The sequence below is a fragment of the Ochotona curzoniae genome, unplaced genomic scaffold (assembly GCF_017591425.1).
Source record: "Ochotona curzoniae isolate NIBS_2020 unplaced genomic scaffold, NIBS_Ocur_1.0 scaffold_2453, whole genome shotgun sequence".
In the NCBI taxonomy this organism is placed as follows: Eukaryota; Metazoa; Chordata; class Mammalia; order Lagomorpha; family Ochotonidae; genus Ochotona; species Ochotona curzoniae.
The window spans coordinates 33,025,919-33,041,619 of NW_024467094.1; the positions used below are offsets into that span (position 1 = coordinate 33,025,919).

At 52.4% G+C, this 15,701-nt stretch overlaps 2 protein-coding genes across 4 annotated transcripts; both read left to right on the top strand.

The window, feature by feature from the left end:
• Nucleotides 1-15: 15 nt before the first annotated feature.
• LOC121169704 (RUN domain-containing protein 1) lies at nucleotides 16-10,862 on the top strand. 3 transcript variants are annotated; one of them, XM_041000341.1, is made up of 6 exons: nucleotides 16-525; nucleotides 2,897-2,902; nucleotides 4,315-4,473; nucleotides 5,581-5,779; nucleotides 7,153-7,272; nucleotides 7,636-10,862. In XM_041000341.1, exons 1-6 carry the CDS (start codon nucleotides 28-30, stop codon nucleotides 8,499-8,501), a joined length of 1,848 nt encoding a protein of 615 aa, XP_040856275.1. In that variant the 5' UTR covers nucleotides 16-27; the 3' UTR covers nucleotides 8,502-10,862. The 3 variants fall into 3 exon arrangements, with proteins under 3 accessions (XP_040856275.1, XP_040856278.1, XP_040856276.1); XM_041000344.1 differs by lacking the exon at nucleotides 2,897-2,902 and having other exon boundaries at nucleotides 7,636-10,861; XM_041000342.1 differs by lacking the exon at nucleotides 2,897-2,902 and having other exon boundaries at nucleotides 28-525; nucleotides 7,153-7,276; nucleotides 7,616-10,862.
• Nucleotides 10,863-12,103: 1,241 nt separating this feature from the next.
• On the top strand, nucleotides 12,104-14,368 carry LOC121169707 (60S ribosomal protein L27). The gene is made up of 5 exons (XM_041000350.1): nucleotides 12,104-12,191; nucleotides 12,433-12,515; nucleotides 13,147-13,316; nucleotides 13,920-14,030; nucleotides 14,109-14,368. The coding sequence occupies exons 2-5, from the start codon at nucleotides 12,435-12,437 to the stop codon at nucleotides 14,155-14,157; spliced, it is 411 nt and encodes a 136-aa protein (XP_040856284.1). The 5' UTR covers nucleotides 12,104-12,191; nucleotides 12,433-12,434; the 3' UTR covers nucleotides 14,158-14,368.
• The last annotated feature ends 1,333 nt before the right edge of the window (nucleotides 14,369-15,701 follow it).

The window sequence follows — 15,701 nt, forward strand, 5'->3', positions numbered from 1 at the left end:
CTGACGTGCCGCGGAGTTTCCGGGAAGATGGCGGCGGCCGAAGCGGCTGCAGAACCGGCACCTGTGGTGGCGGTCATCGAGCCAAAGGCAAAGGACCAAGAGGAGGAGGAAGAGGAGTCGCTGCCGCCGTGCGAGGCGGTGCGCTGGGCCCCCGTGGGGGCGGTGGCAGAGACTGGGCCTGGAGCGGCTGCCTTCTCGGAAGAGGCGGCGGCCGAGGATCCTGGCGGAGCCCCGGGGTCCCCTCCGGACTCGCCGGGCCGGACGCTGAGGCGGCTGCGGGCGGAGCGGCGGCGGCTGGACTCGGCCCTGCTGGCGCTGTCCTCGCACTTCGCGCAGGTGCAGTTCCGCTTGCGCCAGGTGGTGCGCGGAGCCCCGGCGGAGCAGCAGCGCCTTCTGCGCGAGCTCGAAGACTTCGCCTTCCGCGGCTGCCCCCACGTCCTGGGTTACGAGGGGCTGGGAGACCCTGTCCTCGACGAGGGAGACGGGCCGCCGGGGGACCGGCCACGACTGCGGGGCGAGGACCCGGTGAGCGGCTGGGGTTGGGATGCTGACGCGCACGGAGGTAGAAATAGTGAGAAGGTGAGGGACGGGGAGGCCCGGGGGGGACCTGAGCGTGTGGTGAGGGGCGTAGGGCTGAAAGCCAAGTGAGACTGAGGGATCGCTGCCTGTCCGCCGCACCCCTTTGTCCTCGCCACCTGAGGTCCTTCGCCCTGAACACTGATGGGGTACCCCCGCCCCGAGGACTGGGAGGATCACAGGTGCGCTCCTGGAGGGGAGAGTTTCGAGGCGGCTGGAGGGGCTGTTAGAGAACCCCAGTTCCCGATGGCACGATTTTCCTAGTGTTGATCGTCTTGTACCCCTCGCCCATCCTGGCGAATAACTGGGTGCTGCTGTATTCTAAGTGGAGGCCTCCAGATCCCCCACACTGAGAAGGGGTGAAGCCAGGTGCACCCCCACACCACGGGAAAGTTTTCTTCTAGGCTTGGGCGCGCTCTCCGCAAGTGCCCAAACGTGATTAGCAGCTCTTGGGAGGTGGTCAGACGGGCCGCCTCTCTCCCACATGTGGCTTTCTTCCCACCGAAGTGGGGTGTGTAGCCAAGATTGAGCACAGCAGATCCCGACTGGCTTACTTACCCATCCACCCTTCTCTGTGCGCCTACGGCTCCTGCAGAACAGCAGGCATTGCCGGGCTTGAGGACGGAAAGAAAAAGATCCCCGTAGCCGACCACAGCAGCGCTTCTCTGTGCGTGTGCACCCTTGGCCTTGTTCATTTGCACTTTGATAAAGAGTGTACCACATAGGGCTCACCTAAGGGCCTGGCAAGGCTACTGCTGCGGGAGCCAGGTGTCAAAATCCAATAAATACATCTGTAGAAGGCTAATTTTTTTTTTAAGATGAAAATTTTGTGCAGTCCATGAATGTTATACTTTTCTAAATGTCCCTTGACAGAAAAAAGGTGTTTTCCCTGGAAAATAAAAGCAGTGCTTGTGTGTCTATGTTGATGTGTACACAGGTGGTACCAAAGCAGGAGACGTCTCTGAACTGAACGGTTTACTTATAAGTTCCAGAACTGTTAAACGTGTATTTTCTTTTATCTCGCTCAATACCGGAGATAATTCTCTTTATTTCCTGCCTTGCACCAGAGTTTGTTATTCTGAGCTCCTAAACTCTTACACTGTCTGCGGCAAGCGATGGAGTTCAGCAGACACAACCATGAACACAGAGCAGGGTTAAAGCTGGTTTCTTTCTTCCTTGGGAAGAAAGTTGGGATACAGTTTTAAAAAAAAAAAGGGAGGGGAGAGCGGATGTGCTGGGGGAGAGGGTAAGTTGTTGCAGAGTTAAGCCATCCATTGGGTGGGACCCCACATCCCACCCAGGGGGCACTGGTTAGGTGCCTGCTGCTGTTTCCAGCCCAGCTTCCTGGTAATGCAGACTAGGAGGAAAGACAGCACCAGTGCAGTGTCCCTGCCGCTCACATGGGAGGCCTGCGTGGCATTCCACACTCCTGCCGTCCGCACGTCACAGCCCCAGCTGCTGTGAGCATCTGGGTAGTGAACCTGTTCAATGAAAGATGTCTCTCTCGGTTTCTCCCCCTCTCTCTGTCACTCTGCCATTCCAAATTAAATAAATAAATAAATAGTTTTAAAAATGTTTAACCCTTAGGCTAACAATGTAGAAAAGACTATTTCTCCCACTGCTTTCTATAACTTTTTTTTTAGCTTTATTTTCTATTGGAAAGTCAGATTTACACATAGAGGAGACACAGAAAGATCTTTCATCTGCTGTTTCACTCTCCAAGTAGCCACAATGGCCAGAGCTGAGCTGATCTGAAGCCAGGAGCCAGGAGCTTCTTCCTGGTCTCTCACATGGGTGCAGGATCCCAAGGCTTTGGGCTGTCCTCTACTGCAGGGAGCTGGATGGGAAGTAGAGCAGCCAAGATAGGAGCCAGCAGCCTGTGGATGCCAGTACTTGCAGGCAGAGGATTAGCCAGTTGAGCCTTTGTGCTGGCCCCTAGTTCAGGGACCTCAGGCCCTAGAGTCCCTCTTTTGGATTGGTTGTTCTGTACCTCATTCAGGTCATTAACATGTAAAACAAGTGTCCTGAGAGCTGCCTCTCTATCAGGCACTTAGGGATCAAAGTCAAAAGCCAGACCCAATCCTACACAAACAGCGTAAAGAGGAGCAAGCGATCTATTCTGCCGGGAAAATTGGCTGGGGAGGGTTGGGGAGGGTCCCGGAGGGGGAAGGCCGGGCAGGGAGCATGAACATGCCTAGGAGGAAAGCCTTGCTTTTACATTGAGCAAAGCTGATATGAGGATTGCTTTTTCATAACTGCTTGGCCAAAAAGTTAATTTGTTGTTTTTTATTTGTTTTTCTCTCCCACCTTACTTCTGGAGGGGTTGGTAAGTACCGTTTTAAGATGAACTGTAATACCACGCAGCCTTCTAGTTTAAAATGCAGCTTTCCATCTGCCCAGGATTTGCTGCTGTTGACACTCAGGGAACACCAGCCTTCACAGCCTGGAAGGCCCAAACAATCTCCAGGCCTAAGCGCCCTGTGGCCAAGGAGAGAGAGAGTCTGGGAAACTTCCAGAATCACTGTCCCCTTGCCTCATGCACTGTTTGGCTTGGGGTTTATTTGTTTTGTTTTTATCACCACCCCAGGTTGCTGCATTTGATTCTCATTTTGGAAAAGCTTATGTTATTGGAGGATCTTTGAACCTTAAGAAAACTATGAGAACTGGGCCCGGCACGGTGGTGCAGTGGTTAAGGTCCTCGCCTTGCACGCCCGGGATCCCATATGGATGCCGGTTCTAATCCCAGCGGCCCTGCTTCCCATCCAGCTCCCTGCTTGTGGCCCAGGAAAGCAGTCGAGGACGGCCCAAAGCTTTGGGACCCTGCACCCGCGTGGGAGACCCGGGAGAGGCTCCTGGCTTCGGATCGGCATAGCATCAACCATTGCGCTCACTTGGGGAGTGAATCATCGGACGGAAGATCTTCCTCTCTGTCTCTCCTCCTCTCTGTATATCCGACTTTCCAATAAAAATAAAATAAATCTTAAAAAAAAAGAAAACAATGAGATAAAAAGCCTTTCTCTACACTCTTATCCGATTATTTGGCCAATTTGGGCTGCACAAAATATTCAGAAGTTTCGCTGTGGTAACTGGCTTCTATGCAGAGAGGCTTGTTTAATTCCTAGCAGACAGTGTTGGCCAAGCTGCCGCTACCTTTAGCTGACCTCTACAACAACAACAAAATGAGTAGTTTTAACACAAGTCTCGATTGTTTTTATATCCTTTTCTTTTTTGAGATTTATTTATTTTTATTGGAAAATCAGATATACAGAGAGGAGGAGAGACAGAAAGACCTTCCATCCGATGATTCACTCCCCAAGTGACCGCAACAGCTGGTGCTGTGCCGATCCGAAGCTAGGAGCCAGGAACCTCCTCCAGGTCTCCCATGCGGGTGCAGGGTCCCAAGGCTTTGGGCCATCCTCGACTGCTTTCCCAAGCCACAAGCAGGAAGTTAGATTAGAACCAGTGCCCATATGGGATCTGGGCGTGTGCAAGGCGAGGCCTTTACCACTACCCTATCGTGGCAGGCCCTATATCCTTTTTGTTAAAGACAACACATTTAATTGCCCTGGAAGAAGCCTCAATGCTTACTTTTGAACCTGTCTTAGAAATTGTGTGTTTCCTTTGACTTATTGGAAGTATTTGGTTTTACTGGTCATAACTGGTTTGAGAGAATTCCCGCCATGGGCACTGGGGTTTACTTTATCCTCTGAAATGGACTCTAGCATTTTCTCTTCCTAGAGTGAGCAGGAAAAGCAGGAGCGCCTGGAAACGCAGCGGGAGAAGCAGAGGGAGCTAATATTGCAGCTCAAGACCCAGCTGGATGACCTGGAAACCTTTGCCTACCAGGAGGGCAGTTACGACTCCCTGCCACAGTCCATGGTCCTGGAAAGACAGCGGGTGAGCTGACCTCAGAGGCTGTGCCACCGCCCGGCCCCAGCCTGGTCCTGCTGCTCTCCCTTCTCTCTTGGCCTTACTAAAAATCCCTGTGCCAGCCCGAAAGGAAATTTTCCCATTAGGTCTTTATTTGCACATGGAAAACACAACTTCCAGGGTTTTATTAAACAATGATTGAACTCTTTTTTGCTGGATATTATTAATAGAAGCAATAATACAACAACATTAATAATAACCAACATTTGTTCAATTTATTGAAGTAAGACTTAGGTGGACAGCATAACTTGGCCAGTGGAGATGCAGCCAGGCCTGCTCTAAGCGTGTGTCCATCCCTGGAATGTGGCCGTGCTTCTGACTGGGCTGTTTCAGATTGTTCCCAGGGTAGCCAGGCTGTCCTGTGCCTTTTCTGCAGTTGGCTAGAGTCAGGCAGTGAAGGATAAGAAGCAGCTGGTGTTGTGGCACCATAGGGTAAGCCACCATGGAATCCCATGTTGTGGTGCCTTGAGTTCTGGATGCTCCACTTCCTATCCAGCTTCCTGGGAAAACAACCACGCATGGCCCAGATACGTGAGTCTGTGCCCCGTGGGGGAGGTAAGGATTGAGTGCCTGGCCCCACCCCAGCTGTCCCAGCCATTTGAAGCATGAACCCGTGGTGGAGGACCTTCCTATGTCTCTGCCGTTTTGCCTTTCAATTAAATCACATTTAGAAAGGAAAAAAGAAAAAAAGGTATAGAAATGAAGAAAACTCAGTACATAACATGGGGTCTTCAAGGAGTTCAGGGAAAACTCTCATTTAACTTTTCATTTGATTTTCACAAACTTTCTGAAATATCCCTCTGCTCTCTTGGAGCCCCTTGGAGAAGGTAGACAGAGCTGCCTGTGTCATCAGCCTCTTTGAATTAGTCACACTGTTGTCCTGACTCAAAGGGCTCCTGGTCCTACAGCTCACAAGAGGCGCTCTCTCCATCACTGAACGCTCCCCTCGCTCAGCAGTGGCCTGCTTTCCTCGCCAGCTCGGGGAGGTCAGGACACAAGATGAAGAAGCATCTCCCGCCCGCCCCTCTCCCTGAACACTGCGAAACCTGTGCTCACTGCAGCTGATCCTGACAGGTGATCATCGATGAGCTGATAAAGAAACTCGACATGAACCTGAGCGAGGACCTCAGCTCACTGTCCACTGAAGAGCTCCGACAGCGTGTGGATGCGGCGGTGGCTCAGATCGTCAACCCGGCCCGCGTGAAGGAGCAGCTGGTGGAGCAGCTGAAGACACAGATCCGAGACCTGGAGATGTTCATCAGCTTCATCCAAGGTCAGAGCGGGAGCTGGACACGGGTGGGCGGCGTGCAGGGGACGCTGGTGATTCTGAGTACGGGTACCTAACGGTGGCAGTTTTGATGCCCTCTTGAGAGGTCTGATTCACACGGCAGAGTGCAAGGAGCTTGGGTTTTAGAACCAGAGAGGTAAAGTCCCAGCTCTGACACTTAACTGGCTTCATGTCCTTGATGGGGTTACTACCCTCTCTTTATCTTTAAAATGATTCATGCGTCATTGACTTAGCAAATATTTATCAAGCCAACTGCTATATGCCAGTCCCCATTTTACGTAATTAAGTAAGATAAGAATTTGTAAAATGCAGGCACCATTGAGTCTTGTTTGCTAGGCCTGCTGTTGTAGTACAGCACATTAGGCCTCCGTATGTCACACTGGCATTCCCTATCAGAGTGGCAGGTTTTGTTTTTTTTGTTTGTTTGTTTTTTAAGCACCAGGCCCTGGCTGTTCCACTTCTGATCTACTTCCCTGCTAACAGCCTAGAAAAGCAGGACAGCATGGTCCAGGTACACCCCACGGGAGATCTGAGTGGAGTTCCAGGGTCATGGCTTCCACTCAGTGCAACTTCAGCCATTGCGGCCATCTGGGGAGTGAGCCAGGGAATGGAAGCTTGCTCTCTGTCTCTCCCTCTCTCTGTCTCTCCCTCTCTCTGTCTCTCTCCCTCTGACTTGCAAATAAATCACATATATGCATAAGTGTATATCCTATAAAAAGTTGTTATCGTGCAGGCCCGGCGCGATGGCCTAGCAACTAAAGTCCTCTCCTTGGCATGCTGGGATCCCATATGGATGCCAGTTTATGTCCTGGTAGCCCCGCTTCCCATCTAGCTCTCAGCTTGTGGCCTGGTAAGGCAGTTGAGGACGGCCCAAAGCCTTGGGATCCTGCACCCACTTGGAAGACCTGGAGGAGGTTCCTGGCTCCTGGCTTTGGATTGGCACAGCTCCAGCTGTTGCGGTCACTTGGGGAGTGAATTATTGAATGGAGGATCTTCCTTTCTGTATATCTGATTTGCAATGAAAAATAGGTAAATCTTAAAAAAAAAAAAGTTGCCATTGGGCAAAACACGTAGCCTAGCAACTAAAGTCCTCACCTTGCACACACCAGCATTCCATATGGGTACCTGTTCAAACCCAGACAGCCCCGCTTCCCATCCAGCTCCCTGCTTGTGGTCTGGGAAAGCAGTCGAGGATGGCCCAAAGCCTTGTGGTCACTTGGGGAGTGAATCATTGGACGGGAGATTTTCCTCTCTGTCCTCCTGTCTGTGTATCTGACTTTCCAATAGAAATAAAATCTTTTTTTAAAAAGTTGCCATTATGGGGCTAAGCCAGTGTTCTTTGTAATTTCTGAATACAGATGAAGTGGGAAGCCCCTTGCAAACAGGCGGTGGACAGTGTGAGTGCAAGACCAGCGGGAAGCCAGGGAGTGGCTCCACTAGAGCAGGCAGCAGCAGACCACCTCTTGGAAACAGCAAGAGTAAGTACAGCTTCTAAGGCCATGTCAGGGCGAGAAGCAGCTTCGCAACTGCTTAGGGCTTCAGGGGAAGGAGGAATGGGAAGTGCTGAATGGGAATTCTTTGGGAAATAAGAAAAACAGTTTAAAGTTGATTGCCATAATGGTTGCACAGCTCTGAGTACGCTAAAAATCAATGAAATTGTAGGCCTTACATATGCAAACCATTTGGTATGTGGAGTGTATCTCAATGTAGTGATGAACCAAAACTGTCAGTGCAGCCACACTGTGGGTAGTTGCAGTCTTCATATGGCTGAGCCCAGACTGGGAAGGTGAGCAAATGCGATCCCAGCCTCTCCCTGACAAGCCGTTGTCTTTCCCAAACAGTGAAGGCAGAAGACATGAGGAGAGTTCGGGAGACCGGGCTGCACTTGATGCGGCGAGCACTGGCTGTGCTACAGATCTTCGCTGTTAGCCAGTTTGGTTGTGCCACCAGCCAGATCCCTCAACCCTTGTGGCAGAGGGGCCAGGCTGACCGAGACTACGCCCCCTTGCTGAAGAAGCTGGAAGTGTCCGTGGACAGAGTGAAGCAGCTGGCCTTGAGACATCAGCCCCACGACCACGTTATCACCTCTGCCAACCTCCAGGACCTCTCTCTGGGAGGCAGAGACGAGCTGACCACGGCCGTGCGGAAGGAGCTGACGGTAGCCGTGAGGGACCTGCTGGCCCACGGACTGTACGCCTCCTCCCCTGGGATGAGCCTCGTCATGGCCCCCATTGCGTGTTTGCTGCCATCCTTCTCCTCCGCGCCCGAGACCATGCACCCCTGGGAGCTCTTTGTGAAGTACTACCATGCTAAGAACGGCCGCGCCTATGTGGAGTCCCCAGCCCGGAAACTCTCGCAGTCCTTCGCCCTGCCGGTCTCGGGAAGCGCTGTCTTGACGCCCAAGCAGAGCCTCTTGACGGCCATCCATGTGGTGCTGACGGAGCACGACCCCTTCAAACGCAGCGCAGACTCGGAGTTGAAGGCTCTGGTGTGCATGGCCCTGAACGAGCAGCGCCTGGTGTCCTGGATGAATCTCATCTGCAAGTCAGGCTCGCTCATCGAGCCCCACTACCAGCCCTGGAGCTACATGGCCCACACGGGCTTCGAGAGCGCCCTCAACCTCCTCAGCCGCCTCAGCAGCCTCAAGTTCAGCCTCCCTGTAGATCTGGCCGTGCGCCAGCTCAAGAACATCAAAGATGCCTTTTAGGGAGGACGCCCTGGCTCTGGGCCTGCCCTTTGCTCAGTAAGGGTGGACGAGTCAGTCTTCCAGGGAGGGGCAGGGAGTCAGAGCAGGGGTTAAAGACATGCGTCCCTGCACCCCACTGCGGTGGCCCACTGAGTAAGTGCAAAGTCTTTTCCCACCAACTTAGCATCTGACAGAGATGTGCTGGAGCCCACGCCCCAGTGTGTGACCATGGTGTGCATGTGGGTGTCCGTGGCACTCACATGTTTTGAAGCCATTAAAGAAATGAGTCGTGGCCTACACCTGATGCCCCAGCTCGCCATGCCACATCTGATTTTTAGAAAACAACGTAGGTTCCTCTATTATCTTTATGATGATGAGTGACAACATAACTGAGTTTCTTATTGGAAGACATTCAGCTTGAGGCTCCTGCTAGTCAAGTTGGGAGCCATCTTCTTTCCATTGAAGCAGGCTTAAGAGTCCTGAGGCCTGAATTCATGCCCTTCGTGCACACTCATCCCCTTCTTTCTGGCCCCAAGCTCGGGGGGAGACGTGGATGTTCCTGGCTGCCTCTAAAATTAGGAATAAGAATATCTGAGGGCATTTCTAAGGGATTTTAATAGAAACCTCTTCCCTGGTAGAAATGGGAACTGAAGTCTTCCTGACAGGGTCGTTCTTCCCTCACAGCACAGGTGCCAGCCTTCGTACCAGCAGTGAGAGCTCTACATCGGCACCAAGCCTGGGGCACGCATACACTCCTCTGCGGTCCCAGTGAGTAAGTGTCCTTGGGATTCCTCCCTCAGCCCTCTGGGAGGACTCGTGTACACTAGGCCGTGCAGGAACACCTGCCCGCAGCAGCCAGATGCCCCTCAGTCCTAGAGGCTGGAGGGTCCAATCTCACACTTGGGAGTGGGTACCAGATCAGACCCCTGTGCAGATTGCTGGGCTGAGTATTTTGTTGACAAACTGGGTCTTTTTGAAGCCTCCATGTTTCAACCCTTCAGCTAATGGAGGTTCCTGCCCCAGGGCTGACAGGCATCCTCCCACGAACATTGCCAACTCAGCGAAGCTTACCTGGGTCCCCTTGCCAGCTGCACTTTGTTTCTGCCCTGTTGAGTGGCGCATTTTAACTTAAATTCTCTTCAGGAACGTTTAATTTATTTAAGCTGCATTATTGATACTTCATTAGAATTAATCTGCCTTCCCTGAGAGACATAACAGGTGTAAAATGTTATGTACCTGTGGTTGTTAATAAAATTCTGGTATTTTGCGTAGCTTCTTTGGGGAGCCCTGCACTGCTCTACATGTCTGCTGGCCTTCTTGGCCAGTCCGATCCAGATCCATTTGTCTTCAAGAACCAGCTGCTTCCTCTTTTCCCATGGAACAAGTCAGATCTGGTGGTGGAAGTGTTGGGTTTTTATTTTTTAATGTCAACAAGTTCACCAAAAATGCCCCTGTGGCGTCATCTTTACCCTTTCCTCAGCGTAAGTCTCATCCCTGTGCCACATGTTGCTTTTGAAATTGGCCATTGTTAAATCCCTTTGGGGCCAGTGTGTGGCATAGCGAATTAAGCCACCCCATGCAACACCAATGGGTTGCAATCAGTATCACAGTGCCAGTTTGAGTTCTAGCTGTTCCACTATGAATCCAGCTTGCTGCTAACTCACCTGGGAATGCAGCAAAAGATGCCCCAAGACCATGGTCCTGGATTTGAGCTAGCCCAGCCCTGGCTGTTGTCACCATTTAGGGAGTGAACCAGCATGTGGAGGACACCTCTGTGTAGTAATGGTATAGCCATATAGCATAGTCTTGACAGCACCTCAGTATTTTTCTAGTCCTCCCAAAATTGTTATACCTTTATGCTTGCATCATAGGAAACATTTTTTTTTTAATTTAGTTGAAATGTAGAGTGACAGATTTTCCATCTGCTAGTTCAGTCCTCAGAGTTCCACAACAGTAGCAGTGGGCCGCGTTGAAGCTACGAGCCAAGAGCTCCATTCAAGGCTGCCTCCCAGGCACATCAGTAGGAAAGTGGATGGGAAACCAGGGTAAGACCTGATCCAGTGCTGCACCACAACACCTGCCGCACAGGAGGCATTGCTCTCCATCTCATGAGCTGTAAGGTGGGACTGTCCTGCCGCCACATTTGTTTCAAAGACTGATCCACACGAGACATCTTGCATCCAGTCATGCACAACCCAAATGGCTGCAATAGCCAAGGCTGGTGCCTGGAGCCAGGAACCCCGTCCAGGTCTCCCACATGAGTGGCAGGTACTTCAACTATCATTATCTTAGATCAGCAGCAGAGCAACCAGGACTTGAAATGTCACCCCGCTATACAATGCTAGCATTGCAAAGTAGCAGCTTTAACTAGCAATGCCTTCCGCAAAAGATTTGCCTGGCAGGTGACCTTTCAAATCAAGAAAAAAACCTCCAGTTGGAGGTGCTTTTCAAAATAAGCATCCCAAACTAATTACCCTCACAAAAGCTCAAAGAGGAACTGGAGAGGAAGCTAAAGCCCAATCAGATGGGAAAGGAGAGAAAAGGGAGAGTTCAAGACCACAAGGCAAAACGCGTAGTATGTAGTTGATAATTTGAGAACAATCTTGATTATATGAATCTAGGATTTCATTCCCATTTAAAGTTGGAGCTGGCATGATGACATATCCGTCTAATCCTCTACCTGCAAGTGCCGGGATCCCATATGGGCGCCACTTCTAATTCGGTGGCCCTGCTTCCCATCCAGCTCCCTGGGGAGTGAATCAGCGGATGGAAGGTCTTCCTCTCTGTCTCTCCTCTCTGTATATCTGACTTTGCAATAAAAATAAATAAATCTTAAAAAAGAACAGGGAAATAGATAAAGTTGACACAGGGCCAACCTGATCATCACTCACCTCTGTCACACTTGTTTCTGTTGGTTACAATCAGTGACACCAGGAGCTGGGTTGTGGGGGTAAAACTGCCACCTGCAGTGCCAGCATTCCGTCTGGGTGCCAGTTCAAGTCCTGGCTGCTCCACTTCTTATCTAGCTCCTTGCTAATGACCTGCGGAAAGCCACAGAACAAGACCCAAGTCCTTTGGTTCCTGGAGGACACTCCTGGCTTCTGGCTTTGGTCTGGTCCAGTTCCGGCTGCTGTGGCCAGTTGCGGAGTAAATTATGGATGGAAGATTTTTCTCTCTCGCTCGCTCTGTCTCCATTACTTTGCCTTTTAAATAATTAAATTTTTTAAACAATAGTACCATTTTTTGGTCTTCCCCACTTACCTCATTTTTATCCTAGTTTGTTCCCTGCATCTTCCAAGACTAAAAAGGAATTTTCAGGAATTTTTAATTTGCTTCCTCTGTCTCCCTTTCAAATAAATAAAAGTAATTAAAAAAAAAAAAAAAAGAGGTAATTTCAGACCGCATCCTCCATCTAGCGCCCGAGAGCCGAAAATGCATATCCATCTACCTCCCGCCTCTTCCCCCTGGCCGCGTTGGCTTTTGTCTATTCCTGGAGCTGCTAATAAAGTTTGATTCAAATACGTGCGCCGCCAGGTCCTACTTTCCCCTCAGGAACTACTTCCGCCCGTAACGTAAACGCTCAGCGCCCACAGGCTGCGTGTCGCGAGCTGAGAGGCGGGACAGGAAGTGAGATCACCCGCCCCATGGGTGAAAGGTTGGCGGAAGTGCACTCCCTTCCTTCTTTGCTGTAGGCCCTAGTGGCTGCCGTCGGTAAGTTGAGGTTTGGCCTTGGTCTTGCAATCTGTCGCCATCCAGGATCCGGGGACGCTCCTTGCGGGGCTGCCGCGGTTCGTTGCGTCGGTGGGTCTCTGACGTCTTCGTATCGGATGTTGACTTTGCCGGGACGGCAATGCTGGGCCCTCGACGTGGGCTGGCCTGGGCAGGCGGGACTCGGCGCGGAGCTCCGGTGTTGCCCGATACCTGAGCGGCTCTTTCTCCCTCCTCTCTGCAGAAATGGGCAAGTTCATGAAACCCGGGAAGGTGGTGCTGGTCCTGGCCGGACGCTACTCGGGACGCAAAGCCGTGATCGTGAAGGTGGGAGCGGGGACGGAGGTGGTCCCGGGGGGCCGAGATGCCGGGGGTCGGCCCTGAGCTGTGGCCGGAGGTCCTCGGGGGACAGGGGTGGCCGAGGTGCCGGGGATCGGCGCTGAGCTGTGGCCGGGGTCCTCGGGGATCGGCGCTGAGCTGTGGCCGGGGGTCCTCGGGGATCGGCGCTGAGCTGTGGCCGGGGTGGTCCCGGGGGTCGCCGCTGCAGCCGCTGAGCTGTGGCCGGGGGTCCTCGGGGTACAGGGGTGGCCGAAGTGCCGGGGATCGGCGCTGAGCTGTGGCCGGGGTCCTCGGGGGACAGGGGTGGCCCCGGGGGTCGGCGCTGCAGCCGCTGAGCTGTGGCCTGGGGTCCTCGGGGAACATGGGAGGCCGAGATGCCGGGGGTCGGCGCTGCAGCCCCCGACTGTCTGGGAGAGGGGAAGGTGCAGGGGACACCCGGTAGGTGTGTGGCCCGTGGTGTGTTCCGGCCTTTCCCCCGGAGGTTTTCCTGGGAATGTCGCCCAGGGGGAGCCGGCGCTGTGTGCTGCCCATCTGAGGTGTGGAGTGGGGGCCGGGAGTGTTGTGTCTCCCCGGCTGCCCTCACGTTCCTAACAAACCCCGTGCCGTGTGGCTTGTTCAGAACATCGACGATGGCACCTCGGACCGCCCCTACAGCCACGCGCTGGTGGCCGGCATCGACCGCTATCCCCGCAAAGTCACAGCCGCCATGGGCAAGAAGAAGATCGCCAAACGCTCCAAGATCAAGTCGTTCGTGAAGGTTTATAACTACAACCACCTCATGCCCACCAGGTGCGCAGGGCTGCCCAGCCAGGTCTTTGATTTCTCAATCCAGGGCCTAGAAGGGGACATGGGTTTGTAAAGTGGCTGTGGTCCCCAGTCCCCCCATCTTGTCCTTCCTTCCCTGACTTTACTGAGCAGCGCTGAGAATTCCTTGTGCTGGGAAGGGGTGGATGCTGTGGTACAGCGGGTGGAGTTCTTGCTCCTGCTTTTGTCCCGGGTGCTCCAGGAATGGGGTGGGTAGATTCTCCCAGTGCTGGGGTGTGGTGCCATAGAGAGAGGCAGCAGCAGGCTGCCTGGCTTTTGTGTTGGCAGATGAGTATAGAAAATGAGAATTTCCACAATTTGAGCCTAGCATGCTCAGGTTCACTCAGTGCTTTACAGCCGCAAGTCCAGGTGTCAGTGATGGTCAGAACTGGGCTGGGCCCAAACAGGGAGCCAGAAACTCCGTCCAGGTGCCCCACATGGTGGTAGCCCCCCACATGCAGCTTCAGCATGGTGTTAATGGCTGTGTCTGGGAGCTCTGTCCCAGTGGGCCAGGGCCTGAAGAGGCTGCTCCGGAGGGTCAGGGGAGTCCTGCCGCATGCAGACGGCCTGAGCCTGCCTCGTCTCCAGGTACTCCGTGGATATCCCCTTGGACAAAACTGTGGTGAACAAGGATGTCTTCAGAGACCCTGCTCTGAAACGCAAGGCCCGGCGGGAGGCCAAGATCAAGTTTGAGGAGAGGTGAGGAGCTTTGAGGGTGGGGCTGGGCAGTTTTGTCCTTCTGTTCCCTTCTTCACAGATATCCTCCTTCCCTTCCAGGTACAAGACTGGCAAAAACAAGTGGTTCTTCCAAAAGCTGCGGTTTTAGATATTGTTTCTTGTTCCGCTCATTAAAGACTTTAAAAAAAGAAGTTGTTTACCTGCTGCATGTTTTAGCCCATTGGGCATTCACAGGTGGTGGCTGAGAGTCAAGAGGGGAGTTAAAGACAAGCTTGTGAGGCTGTCTTTGGCCTGGTTATCTTTTCTTTTTATTTTTTTAAGATTATTCATTTTTATTGGAAACAAATTATATGCATACAAGAAGAGGAAGATCTTCCATCCAATGATTTACCAAGTGACTGTAACGACTGGAGCTGAGCTGCTTTGAGGCCAGGAGCCAGGAACCTCTCCCAGGTCTCCCACACAGGTGCACGGTCCCAAGGCTTTGGGCCGTCCTCGAATACTTTCCCAGGCCACAAGCAGGGAGCTGGATAGGAAGCAGGGCTGCCTGGATTAGAAGTGGCACCCACATGAGATTCCAGTGTGTTCAAGGCGAGGACTTCAGTTGCTAGGCCATTAGACTACCGTGGCACATCCCCTTTTAAAGATTTACTTATTTTTATTCAAAAGACATGGACTGGGCACCGGTTCTAATCCCGGCAGCCCCGCTTCCCATCCAGCTCCCTCCCTGTGGCTCGGGAAAGCAAGTCTGAAAAGGACCGCCCAGGGCCTTGGGACCCTGCACCCATGTGGGATACCCGGAAGAGGTTCCTGGCTCCTGGCTTTGGATCAGCACAGCACTGGCCATTGCAGTCACTTGGGGAGTGAATCATCGGGTGGAAGATCTTCCTCTCTGTATATCCACCTTTCCAATAAAAATTAAAAATAAAATCTTCAAAAAAAAAAAAAAGAAATGGGCAGGAAGATTTTCTGTCTACTGTTTCATTCGCCAAATGGCTGCAGTGTCCAAAACTGATCTGGTTAGGAGTCAGGAGCTTCTAGCTCTCCCATGAGGGTACAGCATCCCCAAGCTTTGGGCCATTCTCTACTGCTTTCCCAAGCCACAGCGGAGAGCTGGATGCAAAGTGGAGCAACCAGGACATGAGCTGGTGCCCATGTGGGATCCTGAGTCATGCAAGTCAAAGAGTTAGCCACCAAGTTACCATGTCTAGCCTAAAGTTTTGTTTTTAAGAGGGAGAGGCAGAGCTTCACCTGCCGTTTTAATTCCTCAGAGCTGAGCTGGTCTGGAGCCAGGAGCTCCTTCTGGATCTCCCTAATGGTTGCAGAGACCCAAGGACTTTCGAGGCCAGAGGCAGCCAGTTAGCAAGTGGTGTAGCTGGGTCTAAACCTGAGCTCATGTGCGATGCCAGTGTCACAGGCAGGACAGGGGCTTAGTCTAGTACATCATGGTGCTGGCTGTGGCCTAGTTGCTTTTCAGGAGGCTGGCTGCCCTTTGTCATCTAAACTGTCAACTGACTTGTACTTGGTACATGTCGGAGGAACCAAAACTATTGCCCTTCCTCACCAGCAGTTACAGGGGTCTCAACCCAGCACACGTATGGGCACCAGTTTAGTCCCAGCTGCTTGCTCAAGTCCTTGGGACCATGCAGCAGATGAGAGATTCAGAAGAATCACATCAGGATCAGCTCGACT

Bases quoted from the DNA above. Each gene is read 5' to 3' on its own strand.
- LOC121169707 (XM_041000350.1), top strand. From the start codon at position 12,435: ATGGGCAAGTTCATGAAACCCGGGAAGGTGGTGCTGGTCCTGGCCGGA. The intron at 12,516-13,146 runs GTGGGAGCGGGG...TGGCTTGTTCAG, and splicing joins GCAAAGCCGTGATCGTGAAG to AACATCGACGATGGCACCTC. The intron at 13,317-13,919 runs GTGCGCAGGGCT...CCTCGTCTCCAG, and splicing joins AACCACCTCATGCCCACCAG to GTACTCCGTGGATATCCCCT.
- LOC121169704 (XM_041000342.1), top strand. From the start codon at position 28: ATGGCGGCGGCCGAAGCGGCTGCAGAACCGGCACCTGTGGTGGCGGTC. The intron at 5,780-7,152 runs GTCAGAGCGGGA...TTCTGAATACAG, and splicing joins GTTCATCAGCTTCATCCAAG to ATGAAGTGGGAAGCCCCTTG. The intron at 7,277-7,615 runs GTACAGCTTCTA...CTCCCTGACAAG, and splicing joins CTTGGAAACAGCAAGAGTAA to CCGTTGTCTTTCCCAAACAG.